The sequence below is a fragment of the Perca fluviatilis genome, chromosome 14 (genome assembly GCF_010015445.1).
Source record: "Perca fluviatilis chromosome 14, GENO_Pfluv_1.0, whole genome shotgun sequence".
Lineage (NCBI taxonomy): Eukaryota > Metazoa > Chordata > Actinopteri > Perciformes > Percidae > Perca > Perca fluviatilis.
Genome location: NC_053125.1, coordinates 5,620,268 through 5,640,665, shown reverse-complemented (window position 1 = coordinate 5,640,665; position 20,398 = coordinate 5,620,268). Strand labels below are relative to the sequence as shown.

The 20,398-nt window shown below is 43.6% G+C and overlaps 1 protein-coding gene across 1 annotated transcript; it reads right to left on the bottom strand.

Annotated features, from left to right (window-relative positions):
- Positions 1-808: 808 nt before the first annotated feature.
- On the bottom strand, positions 809-20,226 carry pelp1 (proline, glutamate and leucine rich protein 1). Its single transcript, XM_039823377.1, has 20 exons — positions 20,061-20,226; positions 19,749-19,813; positions 18,989-19,094; positions 17,956-18,105; positions 16,030-16,101; positions 15,872-15,931; positions 15,411-15,567; positions 14,542-14,674; positions 14,315-14,402; positions 13,331-13,419; positions 13,087-13,200; positions 12,699-12,849; positions 11,625-11,778; positions 11,455-11,510; positions 11,209-11,342; positions 9,945-10,047; positions 6,741-8,111; positions 4,081-4,329; positions 2,316-2,618; positions 809-1,373 (listed from the first exon to the last, which is right to left on the bottom strand). Exons 1-20 carry the CDS (start codon positions 20,199-20,201, stop codon positions 1,281-1,283), a joined length of 3,789 nt encoding a protein of 1,262 aa, XP_039679311.1. The 5' UTR covers positions 20,202-20,226; the 3' UTR covers positions 809-1,280.
- Between the last annotated feature and the right edge of the window lie 172 nt (positions 20,227-20,398).

Sequence of the window (20,398 nt, the reverse complement as noted above, 5' to 3'; positions counted from 1 at the left end):
ACATATCGTATCATTTCCTGTTAGTACAAAACTAAGCATGGTGCTTGGTCGAGCAAGCTAGAGGGTGAATGAAGAGAGAGAGAGTTAGAACCATGGTTAGAACAAAGCAGTAAATCAGAGAAATAAAATGCAGTTTTAGCCAAATAATAGAAATACAACCGTATCTCACCATCACTAACGTTATCCACATTCATATTTAGAACAAATGGTATATCCAGCTACACAGACATCCGGAAATCCAGAGAGTTGTTGCTATGGAGATGATACACCATCAGGTCACTGTCGCATTGGTCTAAACTGGCAGCTTTCAGAATGTTGCAGACCGGCGCGTTGCAAACTAGTTTCAACTTGTCTTGTCGTAAATCTTTTTTCCTGAACTGGGCTTAAAAGTTTCTTTGTTACAACTTTTTGCTGCAGGCCGCTGTGGTCCCCCAACATCCCCTGTGTTTGCCACCACCACAGCCTAAATGGAGCCTAATGGGTAGGTTTTAAACTATTAAGACATTCTTTGTAAAATCTTGTAATAATTAGCATAGGAATTCCGGAGTTATGGCCCAAAAAGTGTGATGACCCGATGATCTTGACCACAAAAATCGACTCCGCTCATCTTTGAGTCCCAGTAGACATTTCTGCCAAATGATAAGACATTCCTTCAAGGCGTTCCAGAGATATCGCGGTCACAAGAATGGGACAGACGGACGGACAACCCAAACACATAATCCTCCCCCTTAGATGCCTCTGCACCTGTGAACGTGGAAAGAAAAAAAACTGAACTATTGTTGTGATTAATAATCTGAGCGGTAAAAAGTAGTGTATGTAACTCGTTTTATTTTTTCTTACTTTTTTTATAACAAAGCATATGAGAGTGATGACAAAACAAAAGAGCATAAAAAGATACATATAAATCCAAGAAAGCTCTTCCGTACACTAACTGTAGGACACTGTATAAGAACAAAGGCTAGCATTCTGAAGAATAGATTTCACCTCCCTGCTCGGCAGCTGTTAGTTTTAGTTTTAGCTGATGTAAAATGACTTTTCGTCATAAACAAGCTGAATGATGGGACAGTAAATATGAAGCTTGAAGTTGGCAACATTGTTAAGAAAGAAAACTGGAAGCCCCATTCTACCGGTTGATCTGAACACTGAAGAATGACTGGAAGGTGTCATGATAAGGGAGTTGTTGTCTGAGGTAACTTAATCTGGGAAATGTCACTAATGATTCAGTATCTGCTGCATCCATGGTTAACTTTAAATCACATCGGTTCAGGTAGACAAATATTTTAGGAGCGGTTGGATCCAGAGGCGCCGTCTTCATCATCGGGCGGACAGGCCACAAAATCAGCCAACATGGAGGCCATGGCTTCATCGTCCAGCTGAGGGACACAGACAGACAGACAGACAGACAGGGAGAGAGAGACAACTGCTGAGTCCTGCTCTGGGATCATTAGAGATGTTTCTGACACTCAGTGCGTTTACATGCAGTTTAAAAAAAAACGATTACATTCGGGTTAAGGCAATACCCCGATTTCTTTAACGCCATGTTAACACCTTACCCGGGTTAAAATCAGTTCTTCTAACCCAGTTAACAGAGGTAGAGAACTGCTTCAGGAACCGGGGTATTCCTGCATGTACAGTGCTAAGCATAAGTGAATACGCCCATGGTAAAGTTGACTAAAACATCCTTCCAGAAAAATGCGGAGTTTTTATTAGATTATGCGGCACGTTTTCTTAAAAAATGCGATGGAATATGCGGGATATTTATGCAGTTTTATGTGATGAAATTGCGGGAACTTGCAAAAACTGTGGTTTGATGAAAAAGAGAAAAAAAAGTGATTCCCTCAACACCCTGCTTTTCGATGATGTTCACGTCGCCTAATTACGTCACTTCATAACGTTCCCATGGCAACAGGGGGAAATGGCTGCTCTTGTGTGAAGTAAACGCAACATTTTTCAACTTTCTGGGACTGACTAAAAAGAGGAATTAAAAATAATAATAAAATAAAATCATCTTTTGGAAATTGATCTTAATGCCTTAATTAAAAACCTAGAGATTGGCATGGGGTACTTTCCATAAAATCATCTCCCGATGCAAATCAAACCAGCTATTAGGCTAACTGAAATAAAACCATGACATCTCTAGGTATGGTGAAGGGTATGTGATGATGTGGGGGGGGGGATGGAGACGACGGGAGAGCGCCCCGACTCTAGCGAGACTCTCAGGATTTCATTCCCATATTGGAAAACAGTGGAATTGCTTGAAAAGTCGTTTGCTGTTAAGGTCGGCATAAATCCAAAAATCGGCCATGAATTTTTACCTTTTTCTTCTCAGTGCTTCGGCCCGCCTCTTCCTGTGGCTCCTCTCTCTTCCTCTTCACTCCTTTCCCCTCCTCTCCATCACTCGCCCCCCCTTCCACTCCTTCCGTCTCCTGCTGCTCGGCTTTCGTCTCCGCTCTCTGCTCAGCGTCCGTCTCCTCGTGCTCTCTCGGGCCTGTGGAGGTTTCGGGGTCTGCTGCTGCTGGGGGGTCTCCGTCCTGAACAGCTGCTAGCTGCTCCTCCTGCTGACTGGATGGCTGGATGTCACTCACACCGGCTTCCTGTGCAGGTTCAGCTCCGGGTTCCTGATGAATTGAAGAGTCAGCTTTAGGTGGAGAGCTCAAGTTTCCTTGTCACAACACTGCAACAACAGCAGCTCGATGTATCTACCATTAGTGGAACTGGAACTACAACAACACCACAGATAACAAAGGAGGGGATAGGAAACACTCAGCATCCTGTTATATAAAGAAAGCTTACATGTCTGGAGTGTTCTAAATAACATAACACTCAGACTTATTCTAGGATGCACCATAGTCACAATTCTCTGCGTCTCAGAGAGCAAACCACCTCCATCACTGCAAATACAGACATCGGAGCCGGTGTCCGTGATTATTCTGATAGGCTTCTGCCCCTTTTATCTATCACCAGCCTCCATTGTTTCCCCTCTTCCCCCACACCGTACCAGCCTTTGTTCCGTTTTCTTTCATTCTTTCCCTCTCCCTCACTGTCATTCCCTTTTCTATTCTTACCTGTCAAACTACTTGTAACAGATCTACCTACTTACTAAGTGAATCTTCAACTAAAAACAAAACTCACACCTCAACTCCTTTCAGTGCACTTTAGCTCCTACTAGAGTTTTGATAGCTCTTCTGATAACTCTTTTCAACTCCTTTTAGAACTCTTAAGCTTATTTCAGCGCTTACACTTTCACAGCTTTCACAGCTCAGACTTCACGTCATTAGTTGAACTTCTGTCCTCCTTACATGTCATATTAAAGTTCTGTTCCTTTCAGCACTTTTTAGCTAATTTGCTTTCACATGAACTGCGGGGGTCCAACAATGATGTTTCTTGTCAGCGGTCCGGTCGGGCAAGTTGGTTTAAAGGTGCAGTAGGTAAGACTTATAAAACTAACTTTCTGACATATTTGCTGAAACTGACCCTATGTTCCAGTAGAACTACATAAAGCAGCACTTTTTTTTTATTTAGTTTTTTTATTCGGCTCCTCTGGCACCACCTAGGGGGCTTAGGAGACTGTTTTGGCTTTAGCAGAACGGGGGGGAGGGACTGAGAAGTTGTGGATGTTCAAATTCTTTGGCTAAATCCTGGATCTTCACAATCCTACCTACAGCACCTTTAAGAATCTACTGGCCCGAACAAAATTTCAGCTATCCCAGATTACAATTTTACATTAATACTGTGTGTGTGTGTGTGTGTGTGTGTGTGTGTGTGTGTGTGTGTGTGCGTATATATGGAAATAACTGCTGTCTGAAGTTTGCTTCCATGTTTACAGCACCTCATGTTTTTACAAATGTAGCTATTTCAAGGTACACATGTTACTATTGTGTGGAGCTTAATTTAGGCAATTCTTCAAACTGATACGGTAGAAATTATTGATTTTGAGTCCGTTTATAGTCAGAGGTGTGCCGAGTGCCTATATTTTATTCATTGTCAGAAATGATGGAACAAGCTCTTCTTACAGCGCCTCAAGTCTTTAGACATGGAAGTATGCTTTAAAAGGCGAGATGGAACAGCTGCGGCACAAACCTGTTGACTCGGATTGGCTGTACACTCTTCTGATGCGGCAGTCAGCTCAATCTCATTGGCTCCTTGCTCCCACGACCCCTCTCCCTCTCCCTCTCCCCCTCCTCCCGCTGCGTCCTCCTCCGTCTCCTCCCTCTCCTCCAGCGCTCCTCCGGTGACGCACAGGATCTGTGGCATGGTGGGGTCGTCCATCCTTTCGCTTTCATCCTCCTCCCCCTCCCGCGTCTCCTCTAGGACGCCGATGCTCTCCACCTGTGGGAAAGGAACATGTAGACTAAGATTAGTTCATGTTTTTTAGCTTGATGAAGTGTACGGTACGCATTAACATTCAACCGAGAGACAAAAGTCTCGCATGTTTTCATACTGTTGACATACTGTTCAGGGCTCCAGACTAACTTTTTGCCTTGGTCGCACTGGTGTGCCTAACTTTTTTTATTTAGGTGCACCAGCACAAAATTTAGGTGCGCACCCAAATCTTTCCTCGCGTCGCCTTTAATGCCACAATTTTAATCACACTTCATATATATAAAATATATATATATATATATATATATATATATTTTATGTCAATTATTTAAAACAAGAATTATTATATTATATCTGAAGCACAATTATACTGTACTCAAAGTCTTATAGCGGGTCCCCCTTGCTGTCAAATAGCCCTCAGATGGCCAACACCTGTAATTTGGCCTTCTTCCCCTTTGGCCTTGGCTAAACCAGCTTGCCACACTCCCTAGCATCAAAATCCTCCAAGCTGGGCCCCTCCACACTGATTATTATCAGATCTTCCACTAGTCCAGGACTAAAAATCATATCTCTGTATTTTTCGGCTGAATGGCGATACACAATAAATAAATATATATATATATATATATTTTTTTTTTACAAAGTGGGCTAAATGTTCAGTTTTAAGTCAAAGCCACTTTTCACAAGCTCTTTTATTAAAACAGATGTGATTAAAATAAAATGCAAAGACAGGGTTTCCTTCCCAATTTGAAAATATAGAGCTGCAACACTGTATATAAATTATCTGAAATAAATAGCCTGGGATATATTTAAAAATATATATATCTCTGAGAAAGCGCCTTCACTTGTTTTCAATAACAGACCTGGATTGCCCAGTAGCTCATATAGGGAGAGAGGGGGACTGCGTTGGACTGAAGCTACACAGAGTGACAGCTGACTCATTATGAACGGGTCCAGCACGGGTCGAATGCGGGTCAGCGGCGTTAGACACGTCTTGTGTATGAAATGTCTGTATCGTCCCTGGCAGCGCTGCATTTGTATGAACTATGACAATGTGGCCATGGGTCAGATCTCTCGCCCAGGTCCAGCAGGCTCCGTCTTACACGCTATTACTCAACGAACTGAAGTTAGTTCCATTCAATAACTTCTTCTGTGTTTTTCGCCGTGGCGGTCGCAATAACAGAGAGTTACCAGCGGAAACACTGGTACCAATACAGGTTTCCCTCTCATACTTAACAATATACAGCTGTGTTAATAACAATTAAAACTGTAGACAAATGTCAGCAGTTTGGACCGGCGGCGCTGTGTCTCTCCATGAGCCGCTTTCCGATGTTGCAGGTGAGCAGACCCGTGTGTGAGTGAAAGGGGGCGGGGCTGCGCGGAGGAGAGATCCAAACACAGGCACGGCTTTACAGAAGGAGTGGGTCATGCAACGCAACATTAAACATATTGATATAAATGACATCGCTTTGTTCCTGGAGAGGCAGTGGATGCGAGGACGTTAGGTGCACCGGTGCAACCTAGGAAAAATCTTAGTCGCACCCTTACAAATTTTGGTCGCACTCTAGAGCCCTGCTGTTTTGACAATGTTTCGTTCGCCATGGCCTCTGTTGTATGTCATATGTCAAAATTTGAAGTAAATAGAGTTGGATAAACGTATACATTTCAATTACCCTATTTATCTAAAACAGGTCATGGTATATTTTTCCTCTAACTATGACTTGAACTACTCTACAGACAGGTTTGTTTTCCTGTTCCTGCGGTATCTACCTCTACAGCTAAGAAAGCCTTTATGTTTAAAGCCCCCTCGGATTGGAATAACCTCGCCGTAAACATTCAACCCATTTCATCTCTCCACTCCTTTAAAAATGCCCCGTCTTGTTATTTACAGAACCAACTGTAGCTGTCCATAACACCTCTAAAACAACATGCTAACCCCTTCTAATATTATTACGTATATCCAATGTAATTCTTGCTCTGCCTCGAACTTGAACATGATTGACTGATCCTGATTTAAAATAAATCTTTCTTTGTGGCCGTTTTGTTTACAATTGTGATTGTGCTGTATATTTATGTCGCTAAGGACCCCCTCGACAACGAGACGCTACATCTCAAAAGGGTTATTCCTAATAAAGAATTTCCAACTTGTGATTTTCAGGAAAAGAGCTCAGGAAATGTAGGTTGTAAAATGCATGACTCAATCCATCTCTGTCATGACGACATGTGTCAAGACCCTTTTGGGGACTTGAAGACACCGGATTGTACATAAGAACGGTTACTCTCAAGACACGGGGGAGAACACTCCGGGTCTTCTCCCGCGCACACGTTCTAAAAGCCTCTGGTTCATCACGCCAGCGACTCTTTACTTTTTAAGAGAACGAGGAGAATTTCTTCCGCGGTAAGTTTCTACTACACACCTTCTGCACCTTAATCCTGTCGTCCCCGAAGAGCGAGCGGCTGTTCTGGATCTCCTCGATGCCTCCCTCCGCCTCTCCCTCCACGCTGAAGCCGGCCATCCCTGCGTCATCCACCGCCGCCCGGAGCACATTCACCCCGGCGGTCACCGCCTCTCCGGCCTTGTCCTCCGCTCCCTCCAGCGGAGGGATGTCCCCGTCCTCCTCCTCTTCCTCCTCCTCTTCCTCCAGCTCTTCCCCTTCCTCTTCGTCATACTCGCCGTACTCCTCCCCGTCGTACAGCTCTTCCTCGTCGGCAAAGTCGCTCACGTCCTCCTCCTCGTCGTCCTCGTCCATGCCCTCCTCCTCCTCGTCCAGCTCTTCGTCGTCCTCCATGTCGTCCTCCTCTTCCTCCTCCTCGTCCGTGCTGTTGATGTTGATGACGCCCGAGTCCTCGTTGCTGGCGGACTGCGCCGGCGGCTGGTGCGGGTGGAGGTGGCGTCCTTGCTGGCTCAGCTGATTCTGCAGCTGGTGCATCTGGAGCGGGAGAGCCATGGCGCCGGGCTGGCTCGGCGTGGACGCCTGCATCAGCATCTGCTGGAGCTGGGGACGGCCCGGCAACGAGTCACCGAGAGCACTGGGCGGGGCGGCGAGCGTGCTGGAGTTGAGGGGCGGAACCAGGGAGACCACAGAGGAGCCGGGGGGAGGGAAGGAGTTGATGGGCGCGGTGGAGGTGGTGAGCAGAGGGGACGAGGTTGCGAGGTCGTTGGCGAGCGAGAGCCTGTCAATCGTGGTTCCTGTCGCGGTGGTGGTGGGGACCATGGCGACAGACTCCCCTCCCGGCAGCGTGCCCGGTGCAGCGGAGGCCATGTTGTGAGAGTTGGCTGCCGCCGCTGCCGTCTCGTCTTGCTGGCTGTCCATGTTGAGCATACCTGGGGGGACAATGACCACGCTGTCGTCCGAGTCGCTGGCCAGCGAGATCTCCACGTCGTCTGCCTCCTCGCGGTCGTATCGGACAAACACGGGCCTCTGCCCCTCCGGGGGGCCCAGCCCGGCGGGCTCCGGCTGGTGATGCCCGTGCGGGGACAGGATCATGTCGCCGGGGGCCTGGCCCGACAGCCCTGGGACCAGGGAGAGGTGGTTCTCCAGGGAGCCCAGCAGGGAAGAGGGACCCAGCCCGAGGGTGTGGCGGGTGGCGAAGGGAGGACCGGGGGCAGGGCCTCCCAGGAGCGTCGGCAAAGTGAGTCCGGGGGTAGTTCCCTGGGAGGACGGGAGGACTGGAGCGGCGGGGGTTGGTTTCAGAGTGAGGGGTGGTAAGGGGAGGGCGATGGAGGGAAGGCGGGGGTGAAGGAGGGAGTTACAGATGGTCAGAGCTTCAGTACAGAATGTAGAGACCTGAGAGGGGAGAGAGCACGCAGAGTCATTAAAAACTGAAATGACTGACTGCTAAATGTAATTTAACTTCGCATGTAATGCTAAAAATAATGCCAAATATCCATTCCAGTGTTTGTGCCGCTGTGGGTCCATAAATGAGGCTGTGTGGTTAGTTCACATGTCTGTAATAACAGCAGGACAGCCGAGTGTGTTATCTGAACTGCTAAAGTCAGTTGAACAGGTGAAGTGAAGAATTACATTTAAAAATGCTCGGTAGTGAACGACACGCTAACGTGCTGATGGATTCTGTGTTTTTAGCTGTGCTAGACCACAGAATATACTGTTAACACAGATCAGTGATGCTGCTTGGGATAGATAGATAGATATATAGATAGATAGATAGATAGATAGATAGATAGATAGATAGATAGATAGATAGATAGATAGATATCTCATAGTGATGCAATGTATATATGTATCATATGGTCTATGGTATGCATGTCAAACTTTTGTTTGAAATAATGGGAGTAAGAGGCGAACCAGCTATGAAAGGGACGTATTGTCTTTTTAAATGAGTGCTGTGCGGGGCATCTGAACTCAACTTCAGTTTCAGTGCGACAGTCAGTTATAGTTTTAGCCCTTTCTCTCCCCGTTTCCTGTGTCTCTCTGGGTTTTTTTTGTGCCCACTGTTCCAGGCCTGGACTAGCCATCAGAAGCATTGCGCTTTCAGTTCAACACGGTCGGATGGGAAGAACAGGTTCGCCTCTACAAACATCTGTGTGATCTGTGTTTTAAGTTATCGGTTAACTACTAATAATCAGTAACAGCCTGGAAAACCCAGTATCGGTTGATCCCTAATAATGACCTCTTCTGAAGAGTCAGTCATGTTTTTTTACTCCTCCGTGTCCTCCTTGGCTACTAATAACTTTGTGGAGGAGGGGGGTGGGTGGTGCCTGATCACGGAAGGCTTGTATCATGTGGATGCAACAACAGTGTTGTTGTCGTTTCTTAGAATTCCTCCTGGGGGAGACAGAAACTACACACTATAGCTTTAATCTCTTCGGATCTACACGATTCACGTGAATAATGTGGTTGAACTGGCTCAGGTTTGTCTTGCACCAGCTCTTAATTATGCTGTTGACACACTGAGCTCCTCTCTCCTCTCTCTTTCCACCTGTGTGCATTCATGTCCCAGAAATTCTTGTTACTAACCTAGCTCCGGGGAGCTTATTCCCCGGAGCACTTATGTTTTTTTTTGTTTTCCTTGGATTAGGGTGGCCCCTAAATCATGGTAGCAGCTGTCGCCGTGGTCCTGCTCCGCGCCCTGCTATGCCATTCTACACCCTACAGTGCCCTGCTACATCCTGCAGTGCCTTGCTACGCCATTAACTACTACAACTACTATTTCTAGTCATAGTTCCATTATCTTTATTGTTACTATAATTGCCATTGTTCATCACACCCCCAACCGGCACTGTCAGACACCGCCCACCAAGAGTCTGGGTCTGTCTGGGGTTTCTGCCTAAAAGGGAGTTTTTCCTCGCCACTGAATGCACTAAATGCTTGCTCTCGGGGGAATAACTGGAATTGTTGGGTCTTTGTAAATGATAGTGTGTGGTCTAGACCTACTCTATCTGTAAAGTGTCCTGAGATAACTCTTTTTATGATTTGATACTATAAATATAATTGAACTGCATACACAACCAAAAACGACGCTTGTCACCAAAAGGAGGCGCGTTTGCAGGTATTAAAAAAAACAAAAAAAAACTGAAACTCGCTGATCTCTTCCTAAAACCGGCTAACACGCCTGTACCACTGAGCAGTGTCTCCCCTCCCTCAGAGCAGATACTGCACCTTGAGGTTGTGGTCGTTGCGTCCGTTGCTGAGGATGGACACGGCGCAGGTCAGAGGGGGAGGCCAACAGGGGGAAGGGACCAGGACCAGAGCCAGCAATAACCTGAAAATCCAAAACACTGCTATCAGTCCATCCACACTGCGGCCAAGAACATTTTTTTTTCTCATCTTTGCTACAACATACAAGTCAGGTCAAACATGATCTAAACCAGGAGCTTTGGCAGACAGGTGTGCAGTAAAATAAATGAATGTGAAGGCAAAGGTTGAATTCTGGCCTTTTGTCTGCAGTGAGCTTATTAAGCCCAGTTCAGACCAAAGATTCGAAAACTTGCAACTACTTGCAACGAGTCGGTCTGCAGCGTTCTAAAACCTGCCGGTTCACACCAATGCGACCAGACGGTATCTCCATAGCAACGACTCTCTGTGACTCTCTGTTCCAACTTCCATTCTTTTTGTAGCTGGATATATCATTTGTTGCGTATAAATATGGATAACATTAGTGATAGGCTGGTGATGGCGCAGTGGATAGGACACATGCCTTTGGTGTAGAAGATCTAGGTTCAATTCCCACGGTGAGACATCAACTCACGTGCCCCTGAGCAAGACACTTAACCCCTAGTTGCTCCAGAGGCGTGTTACCTCTGACATATATCAAATGTAAGTCGCTTTGGATAAAAGCGTCAGCTAAATGACATGTAATGTAATGATAGTGAGATGCTTGCTACAGTTGCATTTCTAGCGATGAATTGGCAAAAACAAGGTTTTTCGTCTCGAAATCGGCCATTTCGACCAGTTGACAGTTTGTAACAAAGAAATAAAAAGGATTATGGATCATTTATTTTATTTCTAGCGTTAGTAGCTGACTTCTCTATTGGCTGTTGAAACAGGTGACGTCCCTTACGTTCTAAAACCAGCCTCTGAGACTCGACCACATGAGTCGCAGCGACGCCATCAGCTGCTTTGATTTGAGCCGAGACAGGCCGGTTCAGATCACTGCGAGGTTTCGCCTTGTTGCGAATCTTTGTTCTGAACTGGACTTTGGAGAAGTAACGTTTGGTTTTTGGAACCAAACGGTGGAATGTTGTTGACTGGTCGCTCGATCCAAATGATCACAGTCAGCAGATTAACATCAGAGTATTTAATAAATTGACAAATAAAAAACGGTTATAATTAACTCTTTGACACACAAACTGCTTTACATTAAAAAGTAGTAACCAAAAACACTGCACTTGTAAATCTATCTTTGTGCGAATGAAGGTAGTACCTGTACAGCTCCTGTCGGGCGAGGGCGCTGCTGTACTGCCCACTGACGCCCCCTGCAGACTCACAGGAAATGCTGCTGCTGGACTGTTGCTGCTGCAGACGCACACACAGCGGCAGCACCACGTCATGGAGACGCTGTGAGGAAAATCAAGACAACAAAAAAAAAAATTTAAAAAATAATCACAGACTGAATTTGACGTCCACTCTGCAATAGAGCGAGGCGTTACGTGACGGCGTTGACGTTTACCTTGTGTATATCATCTTTCAGCAGGGTGCCGCTGGCCAGTATGATCTGCCTCAGTGCTGTGCGGAAAAGAAAATCAGCGTGATTGCACCAGATTTGCACAAGACAAGCAGACCAATAAAAAAGGTCACACTACTATTATAGGATGTAATCAAACTGAGGCAGCATCTCACCCCTGAGGGCTGAAAGACAAGTATCCTGGTTGGCCAGAAGGTCTCCTTTTCTCTGAAGTGATGGCCCGACTGTGTCTACTATGACCAACTGTTTTGTCCTCCGCGGGCCCGGCTTCCCTCCAGGAACCGCATCTGCTGACAGACCCACCCGGAGCTGGAGGACAGGAACACAGGGGGACAGAGGGGGAGCTGAAGACAACACTTCCACGCTGCTGCACTGACACGTGAAACATTATATGGCTGCTCCTGCAAACTACTGGTTCTGCTTAGCAGGACTCGAACTTAAGGACGGCCCGTCATCCCAGTGCAGAAAAAAAAAAAAAAAAAGGATTGGGGAGGATGAAAATTTATTTTGGGATGATATTTGAGAAAAAGCCCTGCTAACTTACAATGAACGGTGATGGAAATTACTGATGTACCGACCAGCTTCTTTTTTTTTTTATAAGATTATTTTTTTAGCCATTTTTAGGCCTTTATTTGACAGGACAGCTGAAGACATGAAAGGAGAGAGAGAGGAATGACATGCAGCAAAGGGCCGCAGGTCGGAGTCAAACCCGGGACCACTGCGTCAAGGAGTAGACTATATCTATACCCTATATGTGGCCGCCTGTTCTACCAACTGAGCTATCCGGGCGCCTACAATCAGCTTCTTTGAACCCGATACGATTTTTTAATTATTGAATATCTGCCGTTACAGAGTCCAGATCCGATAATTACTTGTATTTGCTCAGATAATAGAACTGCACAAGGGCTTTTTTTCATGTTTACAAAAACAGCCTGAAAGTGTGGTTTCCTGATGGAATCACGGAACAAGTGTTGAGAATTGGAGTAATTCGCTTCTGTAAAAAATCATTTGTATGATGTTTTATTCATGCTGAAGGTCACTTTCAATTATTCTAACTAATGATAATGTAGGAAAACAAGTTAAATTTTAGACGGTACACATTCATTTTGGGACGATTCTGGGAGGATGGTGAAAAAAAAGTTAGTCAAGAGGCCTGCTAGGTTCAAATCTATAAAACATTTGCATTTTTTTAATGTAGAATACATGCAAACTAACTACATGGAACTAACCTTGACAGACTCCGCCCCTGGTGTGATGTCACCAAGCAGGTGACTAAACAGGAGTTCTGAGTGGCCAGGGCTTCCCTGGAGGATGCTTGCAGAGGCTCCGGCCACCTGGATCCACAGCTCTAAGGTTCTGTACACCGATACCCGCACTGAGCTGTGGGATGAAGCAGAGACACACAAGACTAACGCTTCGGCTGCCAGAGTCAAAATCTGACATTACCACACGATCCGCAGCGCCGCTGCCAAATAAACCCCCTCCTTCTAATTCCATGGTGGTTTCTAATATGAGCTAGGCCATTTTGCTCAATACTAATAAACTGGAAGAACTTGAGCCTTCTTCCATGCCTCAGCCCCTTAAAGAAACCAGCTCCTATCACCCACAGCAAGTTACCTGTAGGCTCTCTGCTGTCCCAGACTGGCTTCAGGTGGAGGTGCCCACGCAGAAAGGGTTTGAGAAAACAGCCTCTGTAGCACAGCAGCGTACTGAACCATACCGCTACGTACACTGCAACACACACAATTAACAGTTATCTTATTTAGTATCTGGTATCTTCAGAATTATTAAACTACTGCATGTGATATACAAGTGTATGAAATCAAAAACAAATAGTGTGTGTATGCACGTCAGTACTCACGCTGTGATAAGAGCCGATAAGACCTCCAGTGTGTGGGTGTGTATGACGGGCAAGACCAGCAACCTCACACTTCCATCGCCTGTTAAATTCTGAGACAGACAGACAGACAGAGACACACACACACACAGTTAACTAAAAACATGGCTTAGGATCAATAGTGTTTATTAGCATGTGTTTTCAAAAATGTCAGGTGGTGGTTTAAGTTCAGTTTTGCATTCGGTGCTACAGTGTATATTAACACATCAGAGGGCCTTGCCTCCCCAGACCCTATGCTGAAATACTCAGAGAGTGTGTGTGTGTGTGTGTGTGTGTGTGTGTACCAAAACCAAGTGCCGAGTGTCAATATGCAACCCAGATATGGGTCCCTCATTTCGGTGCCTGTGCTGGCCTCTGGTGCTCCAAAACACACGCAACAGAAGCATCACTGCATGTGACACTAGTTAAAATTACACTTGACAGCAGCTAACGTTAGCTGGTAGCTAGCTTCGATACGGTTAAAATGCTGAAAGCTAGACGGTGTAAAGTGTGGCTGTATTTCACTGGGAAGGATTCCAACAGCGGGACGTCCAACCGTCTGCAGCTAAAGACACAGAGGAGACTAGCTGCACCCTGAGACACCATGGCCAAACAACACCGACCGACAAGACTTCATGGTGCATTGTTGTTGGAAAGCTCCCATCTGCCATCTAGTGGTTTTCTTCTTTTTGTTGTTTAACAGCAATTGACTGGGGAAATACGTTGTTAGAAATTATTAATATTTTAAATTAATTATTTACATTTGACTACATGGCTTTAGCAATAAACAAGCCGTTCTTTAATGATGCCAACTGTCGTTTATTGCTCTTCTCGGTTCAGGCACCATTCTCAAAGTATCAATTTAGCACCTGTATTGAAAAAAACCCAAGTGTGTGTGTGTGTGTGTGTGTGTGTGTGTGTGTGTGTGTGTGTGTGTGTGTGTGTGTGTGTGTGTGTGTGTGCGCTCACTATGCTCTTGGAGCTGACAGCGAGGACTCTGCACACCAGGTTGAGTATTGGTCTGACAGGAAGACGGACAGCTGAGGCAGGATCCACCCTAAGGGACAGAGATAAGAGCCAGTATAAATAAACACCAAACTAACCTGTAGCCGGAAAAATAATGTGCATGATTTGGGTGAGCGGACACTTTAAAAAGGTAGAGTTTTCTTTAAAAGGTAGGTGTGTGTGTGTTGTACCTGAGTGTGTGTTTGAGTGCCAGGCAGACAGCTGTGTATCTGTGCTGGAGCTGCAACAGCAGCAAGGGATCAGATTGGTCGAGATGAGGAAAGGCCAGCTCCACCCCCGAACCTTCATATTGCACCGCTCCATCTGTCCCGGCAAACAGCAAAAGCTTTTTATTTTTTCTATTTTTAACAAAACAACACATGTCAAAATCAGTGCCACTGAGTGTCAGTCTACTTTAAAGAGCTAGATCCCATTTGGTAACACTGTAGGCAGCAGTGGTACAGCAGCATCTTGGCAGAGAAGGCTAAATACGGTTTCACAGTGCTTAAGCAACAGACCGCTTTAAGAGAGGAATAAAAAAACTAATTCTGTGAAACACGTAGAAGGTTTAAGTTTAAACCACCAATGTAGGCGTGTCCTGGAGCTCTACTGGTTCTTAAACAATACTTTTTTCGATACCAATTTTATAAAATAAAATAAATTACAACATTACACAATACTGTGTGAGGCATTTTTCGATACTCGATACTTCAGAGGCAATGCGGTCGGTGCCTAAAAAGTATCAAATTTGGTACTCAGCCCTACAGAGGAGTGAATAAAACAAAAAATATATTTCACATTTAGGAAGCTGGAATCAGAGAATTTTGACTCGAACCGAATCATCAATTATCAAAATAGTTGGCCAATAATTTAATAGCTGACAACTAACTGATTAATGGATAAATCTTTACAGCCCTAATTGACTCTCCAAGTCTTGTCTCACTCTATAAATATACAGTATATAGAGAGAGAATTAGATCATCCCTGAACCCAGTTCTCAAAGACAAGTTGAACCGTGGCTCGAAGGAAGCATTCAACCATCGCTGACAGAAAAGTGTACCTGATTCTGAACCCTGGTAGATCTGAGCCAGCAGGCCATTGGCTGAGGCCAGTAGGCAGTGAATCTGATTGGTCCAGCCCTCAGCTCTGCCAGCACCCACTCCTCGATCCAACAGGCCCCCCAGACAGGGCAGGTGACCATAACACAGACAGGCCATCTGACAGAATGACAACCAGGAATAGTTAGATGGAAAGACATTAGAAAAAAAAGCCTGCAGAAGGAAAAAAAAAAAAAAAAGAAAGAAAAAACACCTTGGCGTTTGATGTTCACTATTCTCAATAGAAATCTGGTCCAGTGTGAAAACAAAACACAAGGTATACTTTTATGTACATTCATAGACAATTCACACATTCTTTGTTACAATTCCAGTAAATACTATTTTGTGCCTGAGAAAAAGAGACGGAAAATAACAATTGCATACATCTTCATCAAGACACTGATAGACTTTGACCACCACAAACCTCTTGTGTTTTCTTGTTTGTACTGTCCATTTTGGAGAGGAAATAGGCTCCCAGTTTGTCCTGAAAGAAGAAGAAGAAAAAAAAAAAACGGCTTAGGGTTTTTTTTCTCCCTCAAAGTTTCTACACGGTGAATTGTTTCCTGTGTCCATGTGTCTTACCCTGAGGGATCCACAGGCTCTGGGGTAGTAGGTCATACAGGCCGTCATCCCCTCCATGGCTGCCAGCTCACACTGACATCACAGGAGCAACAAAGCTGCTTAATATCGTTTTATTTCCAACATGGGAATTCATTATCTGGCAAATTTTACTTACATGAATGCAACAAATGTTACCCCCAATTTCACTGCTTTTTTATGTGAATTCAAAGTATGTATGTATGTATGTATGTATGTATGATGTGTATTGTATATATATACATATACACATACATACATATAATATCATATACCACCACACACATATATATACACTAACATATATACATACATATATACATACATATATATCACACCTATATACAACACATATACACACATCATTATATATATAATTACATACATATACATATATAATACATATACAATATATATATATATACAATATATACATATATCATAATAATACATATATATATATATAATAATAATAATATCCATTACATACCATATATATATATCATATATATATATATATATACACACATATACAATATTAATACATACATAATATATATATATATACTACATATACATACTATATATAAATAATAATACATTAATATACATATATAATATATATATATATAACACATATATATATATATATATATATAATATACTATATATACATATATATATATATACACATATAATAACATATATATATATACATATATATATATATATATATATACATACACATATATATATATATATATACATATATATATATATATATATATATATATATATATATATATATATATATATATATATATACACACACACACACACATATACACTGTATGTACACATACATATATACACAAACTTAGACACAAAAAAGTAACAAACTGTTGTATTGTACGGTGAACTTTTTGAAGAATAATGTATATTAATTTAGTTTCATTGTAATTTCATATGGTTTAATCATCTCCTTCTAAATAGTTGTTATTAACACAATTTTTATTTATTTAAAATCAGATTACTGTTTCTCTGGGGCATTGTTTTGAGTATGTGTCTGACATGTTGTATATTTGAATGTATTTTTCTTTGCAATAAAGTTGTGAGAGAAAATAATACATATACTGGAGCTGCAACAACTGGTCCTTCTTCCCTTAATATCTTGACTACTGGTTTAACTAATCTATTGATTGTTTAGTCAGTTAAATATCAGAAGAGGGTAAAGACTTCCATGTCCAAGGGGACATCTTCAAATTGCTTCATTTGTCTGATTTGTCTGAAACCCCATAGAAAACCGTAAATTGCCTAAATGTCTGACTTTGGCATCCCAAGTGGTGTCATTTAATTTTTTATTGTTTTTATACAAATAACAAGACCTGGTATATGGCTGGACCATGTAAATTGTGGCCAAAATGTATTGCATAGATGATCAGCTGTGTCTAAAAGGTGAATGCTTGTACCCTGGAAATCCAGAGTTCTCACGAGAGCACAATTTGAATCTGCTCAGCGAGTCACTCTGGCATTCAGTAATGATGCTCATTATCTATGCCCTGGTAGCCGAGCTGCACCAATCACATCGGTGTATCTGATATAGGCGGGCCAAAGGCGAGCTAAACAGATGACGACAGTTTAATCTACCAGTTAGCTCCGCTGGTAGCTAAGCGTATGGGGCTCTGGAAACGTCACCCCGTGTATTGTTGTGATTGGTCGTAGCGTTATCCAGTTGCGTGCAGTGAGATTTTAAAATGCATGCTTGGTGCCGCCCCTCGAGTTGGGCCATTTTCATTACTCAATGCCAGACCCTTAATCTTTCGGATTTGAGTCTGGATTTCCAGGCTAGAATTCTTGTATATTAAATGTCAATTTGCAATGTTCTGTAATGGTCCTGTCGTGTCGCCTCACCTCTGTCTTGAGGCCCAGCAGAGATGTGAGGATGCCCAGGATGGAGTTGAGTCCGACCTCCCTGGCCAGCTCTGCGAGCTGGGACGAGTACTGCAGCAAGTCCTTCAGGATGTTCACCGCCAGCTGGATGGTCTGAACCGGAGCCTGAGACTACAGGAAGGAACGGCGGGGGGGGGGATCAGAAAAGTGGGCGTTAGGCTGTGTTCACATCAGCCTCCGGGGATCCAGCGATTTGCCGCAGGGTTGTGTGGTGGTGGAAGTGTCACTAACACAATATGGAGTAAATCAAATATCCCAAATACCTCAATATCGATATTGTGGCGATATTCTAGGGTTGACAATTGGTGCTTTCAGAAAATATGCACACAATGAGATTTTTGATAAATAATCATCAGTTATGTGGATATAATAACTATGTGGGTAAAGGCAAATAATTGAACAGTTACAACAGTCTGGTGTCTTCGGAAAATGACATCACTTTACTGTAATGCAGCATTTAAAAATGTAATAAGATATCTAGCCTCCTATATTGATATCGATATAACATTGATATATTGCCCAGCCCTACCCAATTGTGTGACGTCCTGATGTGTTCTTTAACTAGTTTGGTTACGTTCTGTGCCGAGGCTTCGAAGCGTGTTTTCCATGAAGCGCGTACCGTTTTAGACAAATGACGTGATTGATGACATCCGAAGCCTCGCTGCCCGTCCGTACCACGTGACTGGTTTATGAAGTGGCTCGAATGTACAAGGTTTTATTACACATCCATGATCTACACGAGCACATTCACGGCCCCCTGCCCGGTAAGACCACTGCCACTTTCCAGTTTTAGAACAGCTTACTAAAATTGCCCCTCCTGCTATTATATTATGACCAAAAGTATTGATTTACACACGTTTGATAGCCACATTCCCCCCAAGCGGACAATGTGAATGCGGCTCAACGCCGTGGACGTTTTCATAATTCAGGTTTCATAGAAGAGGCAGACAGGCAGCTTTGTGTTAGCGTGGGCACGTATGTGTATGCATCATACCTGTATGACCTGCTGCAGGGAGCGCAGCCAGGAAACGCAGTGTTGCTGGAACAGATCACTGGAGCTGTCCTTAACCAGCATGGAGAGCAGGCAGAGCCCCTCAAACCTACACAATGAATGAATTATTAATAATTGTTATTATAAGTATGTTGTGTTCTCTTTGTCATCTGATCAGCATTAAGGAAGATGGGAGAAATTATCAAATTTACCCTCGTGAAACTTTCAATTCTATTTCAGCATGTACATTATTATCACTTTGTTTATTGTTATATTTTTTTCTGGCTACGAACTTAAAACTACTGTAATATTACTAAAGAAAAAGAAAATCTTTGTTTGGTACAGATCCTTGCAAAAAATGTTGTCTTTTCAATGAAAATGAGAATAATGATACAAAAATGATAATTCCTTCCAATATCGTGAATCATATCGCAATATCAGTCAAAATAATTGAAATTCCTAACATGGTTTAAATTATGCACTTTCGCCATTTTTACACAAGATAACTTTAGTAGAAATTGGCAAAACTGAGAATAACAAATATAATAACAAAATGCGCAAGAAAAAAAATTATACGACATAACGTCACCATTCATAAGTTAAGTGAAGACTGAAATATTATGACAGGTGATAAGAAACACATTTTGTAGTCACTTTTTTTAAAAATCTATAGTTTAGCTAGTCATACTGAATGTGACTACTGCTGGACTATTGTTTGCCTGCTTTTGTTATTGATAATGTTCTTTATAAATACATTTCTCACCTGGTCTTGCTCGAGCCCAGTTTGGCATTGCTGAAGCCCACGAGACCCCCGACGGTGCTCGCGCCCTGCGGAGATTTAAACACAGGTGTTAGCCAACAGTGGAGGCCCGTATTTATAACAATATTAAATATATATAATAATAATATATATACTGTCTATGGAACAAGCACGAGACACCTCGGAAGCTAACGTTACTGTCTCTGGACACAGTAAACAACAAAGCGTGTAGCAGATGCAGCGGCACGGCCACAGCAGGCTAACAGGTAACTAGCTTTCCAAGCCTATATAGTGCTTCTCCGGGCCGGGCTCTACCTGTGTCTGAAACACGCCATGTTCTCTGTAGTGAGCCAACAGAGCGGGCAAGTACTCTGTACGCTGTTCTTTCAGAACCGACACCAAACCCTCTGTTAAGCGCGTAGCAGAAGGGCCACGCAGCCAAGCCGATGTAGCCATGTTCTCGCCTCTCTGCCAAGCGAACGTCACAAGTGCGCGACTCAGTGACGTCGATTAAAGCAACGCCGCTTCTTTGTTGCTGTTGCAGCTTCTTCCTTCTTCAGCCGTCCAGCGCCACCACGCTTTGATGCTTCGGGCTTTAGGTTTCCTCCCGTCTGCACAGAGCCGAGTTGTCTGCACTACACTGCGTGTGGACT